This window comes from Hipposideros armiger, unplaced genomic scaffold (assembly GCF_001890085.2).
Source record: "Hipposideros armiger isolate ML-2016 unplaced genomic scaffold, ASM189008v1 scaffold_95, whole genome shotgun sequence".
Classification (NCBI taxonomy): domain Eukaryota; kingdom Metazoa; phylum Chordata; class Mammalia; order Chiroptera; family Hipposideridae; genus Hipposideros; species Hipposideros armiger.
Genome location: NW_017731445.1, coordinates 865,195 through 887,629, shown reverse-complemented (window position 1 = coordinate 887,629; position 22,435 = coordinate 865,195). Strand labels below are relative to the sequence as shown.

Genomic DNA, 22,435 nt, shown 5'->3' with positions numbered 1-22,435 from the left:
GCTCACAGCGGCTGCTGGCTGCTCACGCTGACTGCTGGCTACACACGGTAGCCCATGACAACCCACCTGCCATCGCCAGTGACTCACGGCAGCCCAGCCCCAGGTCAAGCTGCAGAGGGCAGTGTCACTGGCCCTCATATGTGGGATCCGAACAGGGGCCCTCTGGCGTCCCAAGCCAGCTCTTAACCAATACGCCACTCAGCTGACCCAAAGCACTTTTAAATAAACACTCTAAAACACGGAAAATAAATTATTCTGGAGAGACAAGCCTGAGACACTGAGTTTTAAGAGCAAGACCAATCAGGTCCCCTATCTGGATCACTCTGATCACCTAAATCCACTGAGATTGATTCGAGGCTGTGCTCTCTGGTCACCCAGGCAAATGGCCTAACCTTGGGAGGCCCAGACCCTAGGGACAGCGACACTGCTAGAGCTGAAAGCTCCAGGAACAAAAGGTGAGTCTCTGCTTTCACTCTGCCTTCCCCAGTCCAGAAAGACTGAATCACCAAGAATGAGCACCATTTTGATGAGAATAGATTTAATTTGCACTCTTCTAACCATCTCACACATTTAGCTCTACTCTGTATTAATTTGGTCTGAGCAGAAACAAATTCCAAAGTAAATCTGAGCAGTGTGGGGGGGTGGGGGAGGAAGTTTTGAAAAAGGGCTGACAGGCTCAGTGTAATGAGTGCCAGTCCAAACCTTTGTTTAACAGCACTTCACTCTCTCTCCAGATTATAAAAGAAAATATTTAACTAATGGAAGGCTACTCATACACAGGATACCGTATGCAGCCTTTGTCCACATCTTAATCATTTGACATAACTGATCACATAGCTTTGGTCTCTAGTCTTCCCCAGGTTTTTAATTCTTTCAAGTCCACCACAGAACATGTTCTTATGCTTGTTTCCATTTGTGTATTTCCCTGTCTGACCACTTGGCATTAAGGAAAATTTGTGTTTCATATGACAGCTGCCAAGAGATACATTTTAATGAAGAATAAAGTTATAAACTTTAAGAGACAATGGAGGTGGTTTGGGGAAGTCAAAGTTTCATTTCACATGCGCTAAATAAAGCACATTCAGGGATGCTGTTTACTACAAAAAGTCTGTATTAACTGTATTTGCATTTGTAGTAATAGGTGTGTAATACTTTCTCATTTTAAAAACATACATCCCTATTTGACAGTAAAGGTCCTTTGTGATTTGCCCAAGGTAAATTTCCAGCCTCATTTCCCATTGCTGCCTAGTCTGGGATCATCAAACTACTTGGAAAGAAAGAACTGTTTCTTTCCCGGGGTCTCTCACACCTCTGTGCTATTACATAGCGTGGTGCCTTCACTTGAATGGCCTTCTTCCCTTTTTCTGTAAGAATTACTCTCTTGTTTCAAGATTCAGTCACCTCGTCTAAGAAGCCTTCCCAGATTCTTACAGACATAGCTAGAAGTTTCTTCCCTTGTTTTCCCATTAAAACAATTTTTATAGACCTGTATCACAGCTCGTTTCATTATTGTGTAAATAACTATTTAATGTCCCATTTATTTATGTACACACTTCCAAGACAGGGCATGGCACGTGGCTTGTACTCAGTGATCAAATGAATGAATGATCACGCATGGACTGGGTGGACACATCAGTGCATATAATATTTGGGTAGGACAACTATACAGTCTGTTTCTTCCAGGACACGCCTGGTTTACACTGATATTCCAGTGAAACAGAACCCCTTTCACTCTCAAAAGTGTCCCAATTTGAATAATAAATTATGTGATCACCTTACGTTTGGAGCATGGTATAATTAATTACTCATGCACATTGCCCCTGCCTGCCCAGAACCAGATCATCGCATGTTTTAATTCTCAACAACATTTCAAATTAGTTTTCTAAAATTCTTCAGAATTCTTTCTCAAAAGGATTTGTCATTCTTCTTACTCAAGTACAGTATCTCCAGCCCAAGAAAATCAAAATAAATACTGTCCTACGAAATTAAGAACACACAGGTGTCATTCCATTTTCTCTCCAAATTCCTATCTACACCAACCTCCTATATGAGTGATGACACCCAGTAGACCAGCCCATCCCCCTCTGGATGAAGATTACCCAGGATTCACACAGATGGGAAATTGAACCTACCTGCCCATCCTGGGTCTATGTCTGCCAGTCACATCGCCACTAACCAGGACTACAACATCCACTGTCTTCTTGATAGACCAGAAGCCCTGACTCAGTAATTATAGTAGAAACTAATAAACCTGCCTGGAAAAAAATATATATACATCTCTTTTCCACATCATTCTACCCAGAGCTTGAAGAAAACACTTCTGAAAGATAAAAAAGAATCAGACTAACTCTTTTTTGGAAAAATAAATGTGTTTGGTTTTTCACTCTACACACTCAAATTCTACCTGAACTCAAAGATGTCAACAGGCCCACTCATAGTAAGGTAGTCAAGAAATATTCCAAAGGTTACAAAAGACGTTATTAATAAATTGTCATTCTAACTTTCCACACTGCTACAGTCTGAATGAACTAAGAAAAATCCATTTTAAAATCTATACAGGATCAAACCTCAAAAGGCTTGAAATACATTCCCTTAATGAGATCATTTATGAGAAGATTTACATAATTCTTTCTAATTTTAAAAACGTTATTTTGGGTCAGGAAATTAGAGAAAAACCACAAAACAAATATGAACTAAAAGGAACATTAACTATCATGTAGTTAATGATTTTGCTTAATGAGGATAAAGCCTCAAATATTTAACCTCTTAGGGTTTTTCTCATTATCTATTGTTTTTCATTAATCCTAGAATCACAGGGCAAAGAAACATATACCACGATTTGCTTTGAAACGTCTGCCCAAATCTGCTACCAATTTATTTTCAGGACAAAGTTCATGAAAGGCTAGCTCCCCAGGTAATGTGGATTAACTACCTTCTAAAGGAAAATGAAATTAAACCACTACCAAATGGAAGGTTTCTAAACTGTGTTTTGGGATGTGAAATCTGATTTGACAGGCGCCTTATACACTGTGGTTAATGCCCCTTTTGATGAGAAGTTCTGTGGTTTTGTTTTTACCTATACTAAGAAGTTTGTAATTTACGATGACATATGGATGTCTACAGTATGTTGAACATGTATATACACAGATAAATATGCCAGCATCTCTTTCTTATGTAAAATCATTGGGGGGGAGGATCTTGCAATTTAGTTGTATTTTTTAAAATTATTGAGTTTGCATTATATATTTGACAGACTGATGCCTTGTGGGATATGATTTGGAAGCTACACTCTCTCTGATCTTTACCAGATGTTTCACTAGTGGTGTTTCAGCCTCAAGAGACAAAGAGGGTATTAATGATAATTGTATGTATTTAATCACATAAGGAAGATTTGATAAAATGGAAAATTCAATAATTTGGTAACTTCCCAATTCTTCAGAAATATCCATCATAGCAAAAATGTTTTTTAAAATCATTTTATACTAAAAGAAGAAAGGCTGCATTGTATTTGGAAGGGAGAACACCTTATCTCACCTTTAAAAATGAACTATGTGACGGATTTGTCAGTTTCACCTTTAACTCAGGGAGCAAGGAGGTGGTAATGACATACATTGTTCAACAGTTTCATCCCAACCTTTAACTGACTGTTAATTGTAGAGGAAGAGTACTCTGAATATGAAATGGACACTCAGTTTTTGAAAGTCCTCTGCCATGACCAGAGTCACTCTATTATCTTCTTATCTCTTGTCTCTGAATTTTATTCCAAGGGAACATGAAATTACCCTAATCATTGTCAGGGCATTGATAATGCAGATGTACTCGCTTCTAAACACTGCCTCCCTATACCTTAACTGAAATGACAGGGTAGGCTTTCATTTATCTAGAGTTTAATGTCAGGACACAGATAGAAGCTTTTAGAGCACGGTTCGCACCCTTGGCTACACATTAGAACCCGGACCAATGACATCACAGACTCTGAGGGTGGGATCCAGGTGTGGACCCTTTATAAAGCTCTTCAGGGGATTCCAATGTCAGCCAAGAACCAACCCTTGGGTATGCTAAGTAGGCAACAGCCAAACAACTTACTAGTATTAGAAAGATCACTTAATTTCTCTAGATGTTGTTCTCATCATCTGAAAAAATTCTATGTGAGGAAGGGAAGTGGAGTGTTATATATTTTCTTATATTTTTTAACAAAAATATATACTTATAGTTATGAAATATTTCAAGTCAGCAAACCATAGAAAATATAAATTATAAGATACCTATGATACATTCTCGTATGTCACCCCCACCAAGCTAAAAAGAAATATTTTGTCATTTTTGTTTCAGTTCTCTTAAATTTTGGGGAAAAAAAAGATAAAGTAAAATTCCCACATCCCATTTCTTCCTATTTCTTTCCTCTCTAAAGGAATCCACTGTCCTAAAGTTACTGATTATCCTGATCACACAATTTTATTATTTAACCAAGTAATTATGTACTTACAACAACTATATAATACTGCTTAGTGTGCGTAAAGGTACATAAATTATATTTCACTGTATATATCCTTTTGCATTTAATTTTTTCATTTAACATTGTTTTGAGACTTATCCACATTGGTATGTATGTATGTATGTATGTATGTATGTATGTATGTATGTACAGGTATAGAGATTTATCTCTAACTCATTAATTTTAAACTCCTTTGTATTATATCGTTAGGAATAAATTACAGTTTATTGATTTACCTTATCTGTGAACACTTAGGTTATTTACATGTTTTAAAAGCAGAGGTGCAATAAATACCTTTCTGTGGGTGTCCTTGCCACCATATTTAAGTTTCTCTAGGTAGAGTAGACACTCACGACATGGTTCTGTTGGATATGCTCATCTTCATCTTTACTAGATATTTGTATTATCAGTTTTTTTCCAAAGTAGTCACACCAATTAACTCTCACCAGCAATATTAAAGCATTTCCCAATCTGTATACCCTCATCAATACTTGACATTAGGAGAACTTAATAACTGCTGCCAATATGAAGGCTATGGAGTGGTAACTAATAGTTATGCTCAGATGGTGTTTTCCTAACGTCTCTCCTGGTCATATAATTGTGGTTACCGCATCAATGCCAAGTCTTATCAAAATAATAATATAAAGGATGTGGAAAAAAATCTTCCACAGTTTATACTGATTTTACTCTTCCTCAAGAAATGTCTTTCATGGCTAATGCTAGCCCATGAACCCATAAATCAGGCCATTAAAGAGGAATGGGGACATGGCCCCAGTTCTGTATTTATTTTCTTGTACTCATAATCCAATGTTACTTAAAAAGCAAACTGCCCAGTATTCAAGCCAAAGCAAATACTCTGGATTTTGCCAGGCAAAATGCCTGTGGAGAAATGAGTCAATTCATACAAAATTCAAAGCTGTCTTTGGTCAGTGACATTTTCGTGAAAATCTGTGGGTGGGTAAAAGTTTTGCAAAATTCCTTTTCGCTATTGGATAAAATTCATCCAGGAAAAATAAGCAAAATTTAAGTGGCGACCCACATTCTCCCTAATTCCCTTATTAACACTCCCTAACCTCCTAGCACAACTGCTTTCTATTGTGCATGAAGGCAAACCATCAGGGTTTCTGATCCTGGCAACAGAGCCCTGTACCTCTGCTCACTCTGCTCCAATCAGCTAGGCTTTCTCATGAGAGGTACTGGCAGACTGAGCATGCTTGAGCTCATTCAGAACACACCTTCCTGGGAATGCTACCCAGGCATTGCACACTCTTCAACTTAATAGCAAATGCTAAATGAAATAAGTCAGACAGAAAAAGTTGAGAACCATATGACTTCACTCATATATGGGATATAAGACAGCAACAAAGGAACAAGACAAACAAACAAAGAAACAAAACCTCATAGACAGAGACAACAGTTTAGTGTTTACCAGAGAGTAAAGGGGGAGGTAGGGTGGTAGAAGGTAAAGGGGGTCAAATATACAATGATGGAAGAAGAACCGACTCTGGGTGGTGAGCACACAATGTGATATATAGATGATGTATTAACAATTGTACAGTTGAAACCTATATCATTTTACTAACCACTGTCACCCCAGTAAATTTAATTAAAAAAAAAAAAAGAGAAAGAGACCTACAGTAAGAACATTCTCTACATGAGCTCTGTTAGAACCATTACAGGATACCATTAGGGATGGTTAGTGTACACCTATAGTTTGGGATTACATTCTATGTTGCCTTTTAGGAAGATGAAACAGGGGTTGGGGAAAGAAATTCAGAGACTCCATGATTGTTCTGACTTGGGAATTTGAAATCTTATCATCTCAGAAAAACATAACAGAATTCAGCACAGTTATGCCCGGAAATGCTCAAAAGTTGTTAATTCTGAGAGTCATCAATGTTGGGGTTTGTCTAAGTTCAGGAAGGTTTAAGTAGAATGATTTGGCACTGAGAAATTAGTAGATCTCAGTAAATGGACTCAGATATTTTTAATATAATATTGCCATATCTCAGTTTCTGATTTAACAGAGGTCTGCCTGTCTGCCTGACAAGGCCTTTACTTCCCAGGGCCTTTGCCATTGGCTGGGAGTTATGTCTGTGATCAAGGTCAAGCCTGGAAAGAGAGCAGCTGGTTTGGTTTTCCACAGAAGCAATAAGTATGAGATCAACAGAGGGGTGGAATTGTTTGGGTGGGAAAGAGAGAAGAAACCATTCTCTTCTTCCAGTAAGTTAACCAAATAATAAATGACCAATCCTCCCCAGTTCTGCCATCTAGAATCTTGAGTGATCTGAATCCCAGAGTTCTGGGTAAGGCCGAGGAGTTAAGAGTCAGAGATTCTGAGAATGTGTTCTCCCAAGCATGAAATGGAATTTGGCGTCAAGGGGGGACACCCGTGGTAGCCTCTTACTGTAAACAGGCTGTCACTGAGTAGCCCTTTCACACACCCTTCTTTCACCATGACTTCCAGAAGCTCATTGTGCTGCTTGTAGTCATGGTCACCAAACACAATTGGGTCATCACAGCTTTCTTGGGTCAATAAACGAAGTGAGTGAAAATGATGACTAACACTAACTATGGTCCACAGAAAATTAATAGCAGTTAAACTTACGTAAAACAAAAGTGGATTGGGCCTTATAATTTAAACAGCTCCTAGCCTTTGCAGCATGTGACACAGCCACAAAAACCCAAAGATCACTTCATGTCTCCAAAAGGGGAATGTGGTCATTTCACTTGGCAAGATCTTGAGCTTTGAATCAACTACCGACTGTCAGATTTCAAGGCAGGAGGAGATGGAACATTTCAGTTTTAACAGTTCTTCATGTCTGGATTCCAAGAGCGTAAAGGTTGGTTTTGCAAAAGGCAGACAAATGCATCTTTTTCAGACGTGCATTCGCATTAAGCACAATATCTTCTATCCATGAACTATGACTTGAGAAGACTGCTAATGTTCACAGTAAAATTTTTTTGTTGCCAGTTAGCTATAGCCCTACAAATCAAGCAAATGACATGTAGCAACAAAACAGTTTTCAGAAGACATAATGCTCATGATATATACGTGTTATATGAAAATGGATGTCTTCCTGCTAAAAATACATAGTCCCAAGACTAGAACTGCAGCATTAGTCAGCTCCTAAGAAACCTTGTTTTGTATAAATACACTTGCACTATCACATGTGTAAGTAAATGCTTTTTGGTTCTAAATTTGATATGGAATTAAATCCGGCAATCTGAATTTTGCAAAGATTCCCTTTAGAAGTAGGGGGAGTAGGCAGACTAGGGGAGAAGAAAAATTACCTCCCTTATCCATCGTAAGCAATACAATGGAAAGCGCTGCAGAGGCCTGCAAACATTCTCCTCTCAGCTTATTCTTTCACTGAAGCATTTTTATTTTTAATAGTCATCATGTACTTTAGCAAAAGTCAACTTGTTCTATGCCTTTGCAAAGTCTAAGAACAGTGGGAAAATGGGGAAATCCTACTGCACAAAAATTTATTTTGCAATGCAAAAAATATTTTTTTGGATAATTCAAGCTTTTATGGGTTTTTTTTTTTCAGTAAGGCCAAATCCAGCAAACTATTTTCAGCCAGGATTAGTCATAACTAAAAGGTTGGACTGTTTTCGTTCAGAGACTGAATGTCTTTCCTGCTTGCAATAGGCTGGTGTGTTCCAAACAAAGTAAATGAAATTGCCTTCAATTGCTTGTCTCTTTCTGGCATTTTTAATGCAGAACCCTACTGACAGAGGAAGGTTTTGCCACCTGGAATGTCATTATTCTGCTCGCTCATATAACCTGGTATTCTCACAATGAATCAGCTTCAGGTTTTCCTTAAGAAAAATCACAACATGGGGCACAATGTAATGACAAGAAATGCAATTTCATTCCACCAGGAATTCTTAAAGCTCTTTCAAAAATACCTACTGGACAGTGAAAACGTGCCTCTAATGCTTGCATGACAGCTATCATCTGTTTGGTTTGCTTTTACATGAATCAGACAACTTGGCCAACCTACACTCAAACATAAATATGGTGCAGGTTCTTTATCATTAAGACATTCTATAGAAAGAATGAACTCTGTCTGGGGGACCACCATATAAATAAGTTGCTTTTCAAAATGATTTATATATATCACACATTTAGTGACCTGTAGCATATTCCATATCCAGAAAGTACCTACAATTCTCAGATTTTAACTAAAGAAAAAAGCCCTGTCCATCTAAGCTAATCTAAAACGCATGTTCTTCTTTTTCCAAGAGTTGAAAGTGAGCTGTCTGAGATTGTGCAAAGTTGCCCTGTGATCCCCAGGGTGATGTCTTGCTTGTAAACCCTGCGGGTTTCTGTTAGGTGTGAAAAGACTGTGAAATCATTTAAGAGTCATATTGTTAGAAAACAGTCCATTTTGCCAAGAAACAGAGATAGGTCCAGGATCAGTGTTGGGAAAGGGGCATGTGGGGGTGAAAGCGGCACCATGCCCACTTCCTTCAACACAAAAGGCACATTCCCCTCTTGGTTCTTTCTCCTGTACCTTTCCACAAAACTCTCTCTCCTTAAACTACGGTGAGATTCTGTGAGATTCAGCTCCTGTGCATCCCCCTGGGTGTTTTTATGCTGCCTATAAATCATTAACGCTGGAGTATGCAGTGTGCAGGCGTGAGGGTGCATGCAGCAGCGTTTTCACCAGCCAAGCTGCTAAGTGTGAGTGCCTTTCCAAATATCAGAACCACCCCTCCCCCAACCCCAATACTAGCCCAGTTATTAGAGAGAAGGCAAAATCACCAAGTATTTGCTTTGGAAAAGACATAAAGCTTGCTGGGGCTGCAGTGTGTACTCCTCTGCTCCGCACATTTCAGCAACTTTAGGTTGGTGCCTGGCGGGCATCTGTTTTCTGAGATTTTGGACACTGGCAGATCAACCTACCCTGAGGTGATCGATCCTGTACATTTGCAGAAAAGAATCAAGAAGTAGAGAGATAACCCAGCATTTAATAATTAAAGAAACCTTCCCCTTCGTCAGACTAAAGAGGGGTCAAATATCATGGATACCTGGCCCCCCACACATCCAAAATCCATAAAAGAAGAAAATGTCCGACTTGTGGGCCAAGTTTTAAAAAGCCACGTGCGCTTTCAATGGGCCCCCATGGGCCGTGGAAAACTCACCGTACACTTGTTCGGCTTCTCTCCGGAGTGGACTCGCATGTGAATCAGCAGTTTATAGCGGGCATTGAATGGCTTGTACCTTCGAGGGCACCCCGCCCAGAAGCATGTGAAGTCTTCACCTTTGCGCTGGTCAATGTGAACCTTCTCGATGTGCCGCACAAGTTCCTCCTGCTGGTCATACAAGGCACTGCAGTCGATCCAGCGACAGCAGTGCTTGCCCCCAACATCGTCCATCTCCCCATCGTCCTCCAGGGTGGCCTGGGGCAGGGCCAGCGTCTGGGCATGCGGGACGAGCTCTTGGTGGTGCAGGTGCGGGTGGGCATGGTAGGGAGGCGGGGGGCCTTGGGGCGGTGGTGGCAGAGGAGGCGCGGGGGTCAGGTCGAGGGCGCTGCTGGAGAAATCATCCAGGCGCTCGGTCTTCAGCAGGCCGGCGGACTGGCCGTCAGGGCCGGGCAGGCCGTGCTGCACCACCATGTTGTTGACCATGCCGGGCTGGAGGGCGCCGTGCTCCAGCTGCTGCATGCGCTCGTACTCCAGGGAGCTGTCCTCGCTGTAGGCCGGGAGCGCCAAGCCACCGCTGGCCACGCGCACACCCATCTGGCTGCCGGCCCCCGAACACGGCTGGGGAATGCAGCTACCGCGCACGCCCAGGAAATGTCCATAGACTTCCGGCTGTGGGGACATGTTGGCCGGGGAGGCCCTGGACCCGTTGATGTAGGCGACCAGGGACGTGGGAGAGGTGCGGATGATGGTATTGAAGTCTATCCCAATGCCATCGGACAGCGGGGACAAGGACAGCGCTCTCTTCTTGGAGCGGGCTGAGTGGGATCTGGCCGAAGAGTGTCGGGGACTAGGGTAAGGAGAGTGGCTATTTTCCATGCTGAAAAGATAGGGTGGCAACGAGTTAGAGACACTGCCGCTGGACATGGCTGTCCCAGGAGGGAGGCTAAGCAGGTCTCCTAGATCAATGCCATTCTGAGAGCCGTGGTTGGAGGAGAGTGATGGCAGTGCCCTGTAGCCGTGAGACCACTCTTGCTTCACACTCAAAGCCGACTGACTTTCTGTCAGACTCAAAGTCGTAGACGCCAAAGACTCACGTGAAATAAGGGACCTGGAACAGCAGCCAGAAGGGGAGGGGAAAAAAAAAAAAGACAAACATTTTAGCAGGATATGGATTGCTTAAGAGCTAAAAGAACATTGCATTGACAATCTCTTAAGTATTTCCCCTAATTACATTCTCTGCTAAACACACATTCTTTGGCTAAGATAACACTAAGGCTTTTAGTTCCAGGTAAATAACATTTTACCAAGAACAATAAAGGCAAATGCTCACTGGAATAATAAAACAAAAGATCTATTGTCATAAATAATCTTAATACTTTAATGATAATAAGTAGTCTTTGCTGTATTTTTTTTTTAAAAATTAATGTAGGGAGAAAATTTAGAGACCTGGGAATAATTATTGATGTGTGTCATGGCAAACCAAATAAGCAAATATTTATTAAGCACCTACTGTGTGCAGAAATTACAAATAGGCATTGAAGGGAATACAAGTCTAAAACACAGTCTCAGTCTTTCAGTAAAACCGATTTGGTGAGTTAAAACATAAACCCATGCTTGATTCGAAAAAAAGTAAATCCTCAGAGTCAAAGCGTCATCCAGAAGACATAATAATTTCACAATTTAATTTCACTGATATTAAGGAATTTTTAAGTTTTTTGGTTTTTAAGAAAAAGATAGCAATGCTATCAAATCATCCCAGGAAATGAAAAAAAAATATGAAATATAGCTATTATATATATAAGGGAGTAACAACCTGAAATCAAGTCATATTTGGACTTATACATATGGGCTGTGTAGGGTTTAATCACACTTGCTAGTTTTGGGTTTTCCATGGCCTCTTGTCCTTAAATTAGAGCAGCTTTGGGCCAAGAGTAGATCACTGGTTTTTAGTAGTTCACTTTGCAACAATTCCTCTCCTGTTCTTCTCACCCTTTGCAAAACATGCCTCACATGTTGTAATATTTACCTACATATCAAAATGGGTTGTAATGTAGTCCGGCCACTTTAAAATTCATTTGGCTTTACTGTGAAATCATTGCCTTAAAAATCACTGAAGAGAAAAGTTATGTCCCTTGGATGAAAAATTTGTCACAAAGGCTAGACATAACTCACTGTATTTCTCCACTGAGACATGGGGTATATCAGAAAAACCTGGCTTATTTATATGTACCTGCATTGGCTTTCTACAGAGAGAGTTTTTTCTGACAAAAATATTAATGAAAACGAAATATTATATCACATGTCTGTCTTCCCAGAACAAACCCATTTACTACGTCTAGCTGGTAAATAGCAACCTGTTGCAAAGAAACTGAGGGAAAAGAGACACATTCTCATCCCATCTGCTCCTTTTACTTCTTTTTACAAAATGGAAGTCAGGAACACTGTTTCCTACAAACATGAGATATTGGCCAGAAAATATCTCAGCTCCAAAAGGCACAGTATAAGGTGATAGATAATACCATTATCGATGTGATGTTTCTAGCGAGTGAAGTCATGTTTCCCAATGACAAACACAGCAGGAACTTGCGTCCAGTTGCCCTTGACACAGATTTTTTTTTCTCTTGGTCTACATCCTTATATTCAGGCTGAAGTCCTTTTGCAAGCTCCACACTGGTTTCTGAACCATCTGTTTTTTAATTCCCCGTGGACACTTTCAATTATTTTCCCAGCACACGTGCAGCATGCAGCGCTCCCTGCAGTGCTCAGCTGAAGGTTCCTGGTGATTGGATGTCAGGGGCATTTTGGTCCCTTCCCCAAGAAGATCCAAGTATTACTTTCTGACCCGAGCCAAATCAGTAGTTCTGTCATATAGGAGGCAAAGACAACTGACTATGCTTTATACCCTGAGGTTGAGAAAGTTTATAGAACATTCTCAAATAGTACATTGCTTGGTCACTGTCACACTGGAGCATTTCAGATTTTTAAGCAGCGAATAGCAGGCAGAAAGCATTTTATCCACCTCTATGTACTTTATATAATATATGTAATATGTTTTTTGGTTTCAGGGCAGCCTACAGTGAGACACATTTATTTATTTCATTGTTGAGAAACGTTGCTTATTTTTCTCAATTATATCTAACTATGTCTCAATTTAAATCTGAACATAAACCCATGTAGGCATGCTTCTTAACTCCTTAGGCTTCTCAGCTTTCTAGGACAGTTATCATATATATTTTTAGAAAGCAAAGTCTGTATTCTATTCACTAAGGCAATAATACACACAAAGAACTCTCTTTTCTATTTCAAACATGGAATAAGAACAAAACTTCGCACAAATGGCCTTTGCCTAGCAGCCCTATTCCCGCTTGTGCAATTACCCAGACCTTTGAATCTTTCAAAGTTCTAATTCATGAAACCTCCCCCAAATACACTAGCTTTCAATAAGAGTTTTCTTTCTGAAGAAGTTATATACTATCTGTACTGTACCTTAAACATAGCTGACTTCCTCAATAAAATCATGTTCCTCAAAACAATTCAAAGGCCTTCAACAGAAGGGATCATTTTTATCTCCCCGAGTACCCACCAAAGTGTTAGCTATATAACAAGTGTTCAAAACTTGTTGATTAAGAAAGTGATGGGTCCTGGAAAAACGCCCTCCACAACTAGATTGAAACAACTACTTGACTTGGAGCTAATGGGTCCTGGAAAAACACCCTCCACAACTAGATTGAGAAACAACTACTTGATGTGGAGCTGATGGGTCCTGGAAAAACGCCCTGCACAACTAGATTGAGAAACAACTACTGGACTTGGAGCTGATGGGTCCTGGAAAAACACACTGTTCCCCAATTTTTAAAAAAAAGGTGAATAATCAATATAATGATAAGTAACCATCATTTATAGTTCACAGAGCATTTTCTCTATACATTATTTCATTTGATACAGCCTGTGAGGTAAGTAAACTGGATTTTTAAAATAACCTCTATTTAAGGACCAAATTCCTTATAGGCAGTCACCCAGCTGGATCACATACACCCTCTTTTGTTTTCCCCACATCATATCTTACATGTATCTAGTCCATAATGCTCTGCTAGATTAAAGGACCTGGTATAACAGGCTTAAAGTCATACAAGCTATGATTGGAACCCACATTTTCTGCTCTCTTTCTGCAACGATATGTTGAATTACTGAAAGGTTCCAAAGGACCCTCTCCCATAATGCCCACTTCTACGTACACCAGGCCTATGGGAAAGAAAATGACAGAGCTGTGTTCTATCACCATACTGAGAGCAATCTCTATTTCCATATGTTCATCTAATCCTGAAGATATTATTTCTGGTGACTGGTTAATTTGCCAGTCCAAATTAATTATGGTTAATTTGGAGCTATAGGTGAAAGGAAAGAGATACAGCTCAAATAAAAGAAAACCAATGTGAAAAACTCAGAAACTATCAATGAACACGTTAGGGTAGCTTGTGAAGCAAGAACTCAGTAATAACCCTCATGGGGCCATAAGGGGAGTTATGAATAAGTTGAATTGTTTGATTCAACACCAAGTTCAAAAGAAATACCAGCTTACAGATCGTATGGAATTCCTCAAACTGATGAGAGACAGAGAAATAATTATACATACACAGAGGGTGCCAAAAAAATGTATACACATTTTAAGAAAGGAAAAACTATTAAAATTGTAATACTCAATGTATACCGATAACAAAAGATGAATACAAGTCACATTTGACTTCTGCAATTACAAGAGGCGCTCAAAGTGGTGCACTTCTGTGGTGAGCGTGTAAACTGTTCCAAATCCATAGCAGAAGAAGCAGGACTTGTTGCTGTGCGAGGCCTCCTGGATCTTCCCTTGTGCACCTCACACACAGTACCATGGGTCTCAAACTTATCACGGATGAGAGCAACTGTTAGATGTGTTGGAGGTTCTGTTGCAGAATCATGCCTCCACTGTCGCTGTACTTCCACAATGTTCTTGAATTTCAAATACCACTTCAAAATAGTCTTGCGCTCCTCAAATGACAACTGTGCTTCTGCCATTTTCTGACTGTCCTGCCTGTTACATGGTGACACTAGCATTCATTTGATTAATGCCATCTTTTGAGTGAATACTACACATTCCTACCGTAATTCAATTCAACTTCGAAAAGTAATACATAGATAACCTCTCTTAAAATGTGTATACATTTTTTTGGCACCCACAGTATATAGGTACATACATGTATATGTGTATGTATATGTATATGTATACCCTAGCCTATATGGGCTAGTCTATATGAAAGCTCTTGTCTATGTGCCTGGACAAATACCCTGGAAGAATTAGCACTGCATCTGAACACTGGATGGCTTTATAAAATGTTATAACTTAACAGAGAATCCAGAGTCCATTCCCAGTCTTCTTGGCCTTTTCTGAGCTCTGTGGACACACTCCAACCCAAAAGGAAACCCTAAGAAATTCCATTCCCAAAAATCACCTCAATAATTTCTGGTTTAGGAGAGAAAAATGTGGTGCCTTTTGGATCTGGAATGACATTATTAGACTGATGGTTGAACTTTGTAACTGACAAGCTAAGTGACACTAGGTAAAGCATTTAGACTTTCAGTGTCTTAGGTCCATCATCTATAATATAGGGATAATACTTACATGTACTTTATGAATATTCAATCATAAAATGTAGAATTACAATGCATGTGAAAGTACTAGAAAAACTAAACATATACAAAACCCATGCAAATAGCATCCAATCTCTTTTATGCCCAATTTTTGCTAGATTTGTATATAAGCCACTGTATGAGGTTATCATATCAGCACTTCAGTCTTGTTACTTTACAGAAAATATATATGATGATCTCTGTATTACAGAGTATTTGCAAAACCTAAATCAAGAATGGCTCCTGGATCTTCAGAATGGTTAAGGTATAGTTTGCATTTCTCATTCAGGAGGGCTAGTCAGAAATGGTTGGGAAATTAATAAAGGCAAGTATACAGCATTAGGGCATGATTTGCACCATGGGATTAAACAGAACCCAAAAAAGCTACGGAAGAGTGCTTTTTCAAGATGAGCACTCCAGAAAAAGAATTACTCAAAGATTAAAAGAAGAAATATAGTCAGCAAATCTATAAAAACTACTCAGTTATCAATAATTAAGAGATGCAAATTAAGATAAAATAACATTTTGCACATTATATTGGCAGAAGAAATACAAATAGTAATTGTTAATATTTGAAAAGATAAGGGAAAACAGAAACTATAAGATTATTGGTGTTTCTAAGTGGCTAAGTGTTTTCTGTAATGCAGTTTGAGACTATAGTATATGAAAAGCCTCAAAACTACACTTCCTTTAACTCAGCAAATTTTACTTCTAAGAATATGTTCTAATAACCAGATATATGCCTCAAACTATTTACAGGATTATTCAATAAAGTATTACCTATAATATCAAAACAAAGGGAAACTAAATGCCCAGGAATAAAAGGCTGATTAAAAAATTAAAATTTTATTTATATACTTTTAAAATAAAATGGAATCTTGGGTTAGAAGCCATTATATGGTGCTTTCATTACAAAACAGTTGATATTAACTGAAAAAGGTAATTATAACTATGTAGATTATTAGACCAATTTCATACAAAAGAAAACCTATGCTTATGATATATGTGTTTATATATTACTAGATGGATGTACATCAAAATTCCAGCCATGGTTGCCTGTGGGTGGTAGGATTCAGGATGACTGCCTTGTGCTTTTCCATATTTTCCACATTTTCTACAATGAGTAAGAATCACACGACAATCAAGAAGAAAGAATATTAATTTTACAGCTTTCTATAGGGTGGCCATTATTGAGACTGAACAGTTCATGCTCCCCCCACCCACCCCCTTGTCCATCCCGATGGATAAAACACAAAGCTGATTCTATCTTTATTCCTAGACAGCAAAGGCCTTCAAGCTGAACTGTTGCTTCCTATCCTTTCTCTCCTCTGATAGAACACACCAACCCGGGATCACAGTAAGCGTGACCTTTCCAAATTGCTAAACGTTCCATACTTCACCAAGCCACTTCCCACTTCCTGTTCCTTTGCCCATCTGCAAAGAAATTATTTCCATAGGAGGACTCACATAATGCATAGTCCAAAACATTATGTCAGTACATCTTTAAGATGTTGTCTTTTAAGGTTATAAAATTATGCTAAGGAATCAAATATGCCAGAAGACACCTAGATAATGACCAACCCATGAAAGGAACTGCATTAGGTACATTGCTGGAGCAGCCAAAGCCCTGCCTACCATCACTTTCTCCATTAATTATGACTCTGCCTCCGAGGCATGGGCTGGACTTGCCACCGACAGGAAGCTGAAGGCTTCCCAATGACACCTACCCCAGGAGTACAGTTAATTTTACATGCAACTTTCAGCAAGTCTGAGGAGTCCCTCAAGGCATAATCATCAATGGGGAAATGACAGCAGCAGATTCCCATCACAAAAAATCTCAGGTAAAAAACAAGTTTCCATATCATGAAAAAACTGGCATTAAAAAGAAGGATCCACGAACTATGATTTCAGAGTCTCACCTAACAGCTAGGAGGACAATGCATAGATACGAGAGGGGGAAAGAGGGATAGAAGGAAAAGAAGGAGGAAGGAGAAAAAGAAGAAACAGGATCTCAGAACTGCAAGGCATCTCAGTGGATTCCAGCCACCCCCCGCCCCACCCGCACCCTAAAGAAGAGGAAGCAGAGGTCCAGAGAGCCTAATTCCTTTGCACAATCAGTTACAGCAGAGCCAGGACTAAGGCAAAAACTTTACATTGTGTTTCTCCAACAATGCAACTTCTAGAAGATTAAATAATTCATTTCAAACATAGAAATAACCTTGTACACTGCAGAGTACTTTGGGTTTATGTCCCCTATAATATCAATCCTGAGAGACATTTGTGTAAGGGGGTGGTTTCCCTTTCCTATTCAGTTCTCTCCCATGGAGAGATACACAGCATGTATTGCACCTACTTACTCCGGCACCTAATTAGATACTGTGTTGAAATGTTATGGGACTCACACAGGAAAGTATGTCTTCCCAGAGACATAAAGTCTTGAAATTCATGTTTTCTGTCTTTCTTTTTTCTATTATCCCCCTAAACTTCAACCATTACTTTATGCAGACAGTAGGTACTTAATAGGTACTTGGGGAGATAGGTGGATGGGGGAATACATGGACAGACAAAATAGTTGTAAAGCAGCCTGGGGACATTGCAACATATCCACTGAAAAATGAGCAGGTAAGATAGATGCACACGGAACATCTCAGTTGTCTAGGCCATGACACATGACTTGCTTCACTAGGAATTGACAAATTTACACACTGGGCTTTAGTAACTGAGGCCCCAAATCTCAAGCTGGTCATTAATTTCCCTCATACCATAAGACAGCAGGTACTGACCATTCCTCCCAATTAAGATGATATGATGGCACAAAGTTAGTTTTTATACACGTTCCCCTACAAAACTCAAATTGAAAGAGTTGCTTGAGTGTGTGTGTGTGTGTGTGTGTGTGTGTGTGTGTGTGTGTGTGTGAGATCAGGAAGGGAAGAGAAAACACTCATGGGGTGTGATTATACCATAAGAAGGGGAAAAAAAAGTAACTTGAGACCTGGTATCTGAAGGAGGTATATTCAGGTTGGCTGCATTCATTGCCCTCTGTAAGCTAGGACTGATCTGGTTGCATGCTGTAGAGACCTGGCTTGCTGGAGGTGAAATGGGTCCCAGTCGCTGAACCATCATGGGGCTGCTGGTGACCACTAGATTGTTGCAGCTGCCTTTTCCAATGGACTTGCACTGAGGCCCAAAGCCAAGAGCCCCTAAAAACAAATGAATCAGGTTAGCTTTCATGTCCCTTACATCAGAAATCAGTAAAAAACACACATGTGCACACTTTTATAGGACCTATCTTTACAGACAGTCCATGGATCTTTTTTTTTTTTTCAGTATTGGTGATACCAAATAGCTTCCTCTAATTCCAATGAAAAAGCCATAATGCTACAATAGAAACCCATCTGCAACACCACTTATACAAAAATGTGCTTATATTTTGCTCCTTTTATGTAGAAGTGCCAAGTTATATTAAGAATCATATTTTACCATCTCCTTACCTAAAGGGTTAAGGTGGTAAGTAGATGGGCTTACTTATATCAAACCAAGTTTTTTCTAGAATAGCTAATATCTTGAATCACCCAGCAAGGAAAGTTGACACTGTTGGGGGGGTGGGGGAAAAAAAAAGAAAACTTGTTTAACTGGTTTACTTCATTCCAATTCTGGCCTTCCAAAAAGGCTCTTTAAAAGGTTATAGTCTGGCTGTGTCTCTGCAATCTTGATTTCTCCTCTTCATCCCAATACATTGTCATTAGACATACACCCAATTTTAAAAAAATCTGGTTGAGAGAGCCATAAACAAAACACTCATTATACTTATAAAAGAAGCATGGTAACCAAATTCGACATAGGTTTTTTATTTCATTAGTAACAATCTTCAAATGTAGTAAAACTTGGTACATACCCAAAGGGGGGAGGGGGGAAAAAGCCACAAGAATCTGTGTTGTTAGGGAAAAGTGAAAAGCAAAGAGAAGAAAGGCAAACGCTGCCATGACTCACAAAAAAATAATAATAACGGTTGAATCATTCTAGACATTCTTTTTACATGGATGTACTTTTTCAAGCATTTTTTTTGTAAACTACCTGGTCAAGTCTCAGACTGCACACTCTGTTCCAATTTCAAACAAACGAAAATAAGTATGATCTCAGTTTTTAAACAAATTAGGCTCTAAATTTTTCTCACCAAATTCCCCATCTTTCTCACTGATATATTTGGGATCAAAGTAGATGGAAAAGCACCGCTGTAACTTTCCTTAGCCTTAGAGAACATAATTTCCTATTTTGTATTTCCAAAAATTAAATCAATAGCTAAAAAAATGACTGTCATCTTTTGTAAAATTCCCTTCCAAGAGCCCAGAAAACTGAAGGATCCACAAGACCTTAGAGAGCAATCACTATGCTCTCATCAATGAAACCAAATCTCAAAAATGCTGGGAGAGTCCTGGTGTCTTTAGCTGCCAGAAAGCCTGCTCTGGTCCAGCCCTCTGGGAAATGAAAACCCAAGTCCCAATTGACTTGCCCAAGGCCACACAGGGATTTACTAACAGAGCAGAAACAGATTCCACTGGCATGTATTTTCATGGCACTTGGGTGCTTAAGTTTAGGTGTTGGATGGTTCATTTGTTCCTTGGATACTTTCCAAGATCATTAACAGAAATTTCTCTCATTTTTTTTTTTAGATACACAAACCAGAGTCTTCCTTCTACCTCTGCCACTGCAGCTTATAGCTGATGCATTCTTTTCTGCCTTGAAAGATCAGTTATAGATAGTCAGTCTGTGTTCACAACTCATATAACACTGTACCATCAGGGTTTCATCTCATCAAGAGTAGTGGGTACATTTTTACACAATGATCACAAACTTAGTATCTTTATGAATTCCAACAAGCTACTTTCCATTTGCTTTCCAAATCCCTTTACTTCAGATATAGGCAGTCTAATGGTTCATAGCCTAGTTCAATATAAAAGACACTCGAATTCTCTCCTCAGGTCCCATCCCTACCAGCCACTACTATTAAAAGCAACATCGGATGTCAGGTATTCTGTCAAATTCAATGCCAGATGCTCATCTAAGTAACTCTGTCATGTCATGCCTCTTTCCTCCTCAGTAAAAAGGTATTAATATCTACCTCTACAACAAAGACATATGAGTAGCTGGAACAGCACACCCAAGAAATACTAATTGGTGGCAAAGAATATTAATCCATTCTTTCATCAAATCTCAGATGCCATACATTGTGTAAGCCATTACTTTATGTATCAGCAAAAACATAAACAGTCAGTTAAATTAATGCACGGTGTTGACATTTCAGAGATGTTCTGATTTGAAAATATGTGTATCTTACAATGGACAAACACCAATAGGATGGCTGAAACTTTTGTTAACCCTTGTCTTACTCAAGCTCTTCTCTGCCTGGGATGCTCTGACCCTAACTTGTCTACCTAGTGAGCACCTCTGCATCTTCAAGGTCTCAATTCAAAGGTCACCTCCTGTCTCACTCCTCCTCCCCCACCGCCAGCTGGGCAGATATGACCAATTCTTCTTTCCATTCCCCCATGGTCTCTCATAACATACCTGCCTCAAAACCTTCAGGGAACTGAAATGCTTACATGCCTGTCACTGCCTTTTCTTTTATACTTTACTGCTCTCTAACGGTAAGGCCCTTGTTGGAGGTGCTTCCTTAGCACCTAGTCCAAGGCCTATACAGAACAAACAATAAAGTCTGTCAATGAAGTTAAGAAGGAATGAATGAATGAAAATATAGTTACACATGAATATTAAATACTGACAAATTATTTCCACTGAAACCCTCCAGGTTTTCTTTTTTAAACGCAGTGCCATTTTTCAAAAATAAACTCCAACTAAGTCAATCTTTTGATATTTCTCCACAGCACTGCTAACTTCCCAGTGTCTCCATGATTTTCACTGTATCACCTTCTACTCCCAAATACTTGAACATCATCTAACCACAGAGGAGTGACAGCTTTTAACAAGTATAACATATGGCATCCTTGAAGCATGAGGCTGAATGGTCAATTTCTTGGGAACATGTAATGTTTGTGGCACAGCTGTGAGAACGTTCTGGAAAATATCATCCTCTCTCTCAAAAGTTTGAGGCAAACAAACAGTTTGACCAAGAGCCACTGAGCTCAATGCATCCATCTAATTCTAATTCTTTTCATAATGCTAGACAGAATGAACACCTCCAGACTACCCAGAATTGTGCAGTATTTGGAGTGTGGGCTCTCCAGCCTGCCTGGGGTTCCCACCCCCACACACATACCCCTGCTAGTTGAGTGACTTGCGTAAATGACTTAAACATTCGTGTGCTTTATCTCTACACTGTGTCTTCTCATCTATAAAATGGGAATAAAAATAACACCACTCGACAAGTACTTCCGGTAAGATGTCGGAATAGACAGACGCTGTGCTGACTGCCTCCCAGGATCACACCAAAATTACAAATAATAAGATATTCAACCTCAGAAGTTCCCTGGACACTAGATGAACAGAATCTCTAAACGAAGGACTTACAGAGGAGGCCATGTCGAGTCTGGTAGGAGGGGCGGAGAAGAGAGAGGGCAAACCCTGTGAGTGACACCTCAGCAGTGGAGAGGCTTCTCTGGTTGGGGGAGACACCCTCCGGCCCCATGCCACGCTCACCAGACCAGAGTTACTTTGCCAGGAAGAGGAGTTCTATGATAGCTGGAAGTAGAAAATAGTGAGGACTCTCTCTGCTCAATTCAGTGAGGCTGAGGACAGCTGGAGAACCAGTGCAGCCGGCAAACCGACTCACTCGCTGGTGATCTAATACATCAAAGCAATCAGAGTGACAACCAGAATGAAGAAACAAAGAAACATGTCCCAAGTAAAAGATCAGAAGAAACATCAAGAAATGGAACTAAATGAAACAGAGGTATCCAACCTTTCGGAGACAGAGTTTAGAACACTGATGATGAGAATGTTTAAGGAACTTAGGGAGAACATAAAGAAGGATACAGAAATCATAAAAAACAACCAGTTAGAACTAAAGAATACAATAACTAAAATGAAGAACACACTCGAAAGAATCAACAGTAGATTAGATGAAGCAGAGGATCGGATCAGTGGTTTAGGAGACAAAACAGCAAA

The 22,435-nt window shown here is 39.7% G+C and overlaps 1 protein-coding gene across 3 annotated transcripts in view; it reads right to left on the bottom strand.

Moving 5' to 3' along the window:
* The window catches only part of GLIS3 (GLIS family zinc finger 3), a 433,026-nt gene that overhangs the window by 270,666 nt on the left and 139,925 nt on the right, over nt 1–22,435 (bottom strand). For 2 of the 3 annotated variants that reach the window (XM_019645914.1, XM_019645913.1), the window contains 2 exons: nt 18,306–18,513; nt 9,650–10,760 (listed from right to left, as the gene is read on the bottom strand). In XM_019645914.1, the coding sequence (XP_019501459.1) occupies nt 9,650–10,760; nt 18,306–18,436 (1,242 nt within the window). In that variant the 5' untranslated portion in view covers nt 18,437–18,513. The remainder of the gene's footprint in view (nt 1–9,649; nt 10,761–18,305; nt 18,514–22,435) is intronic. The other variant, XM_019645915.1, reaches the window with a different exon arrangement.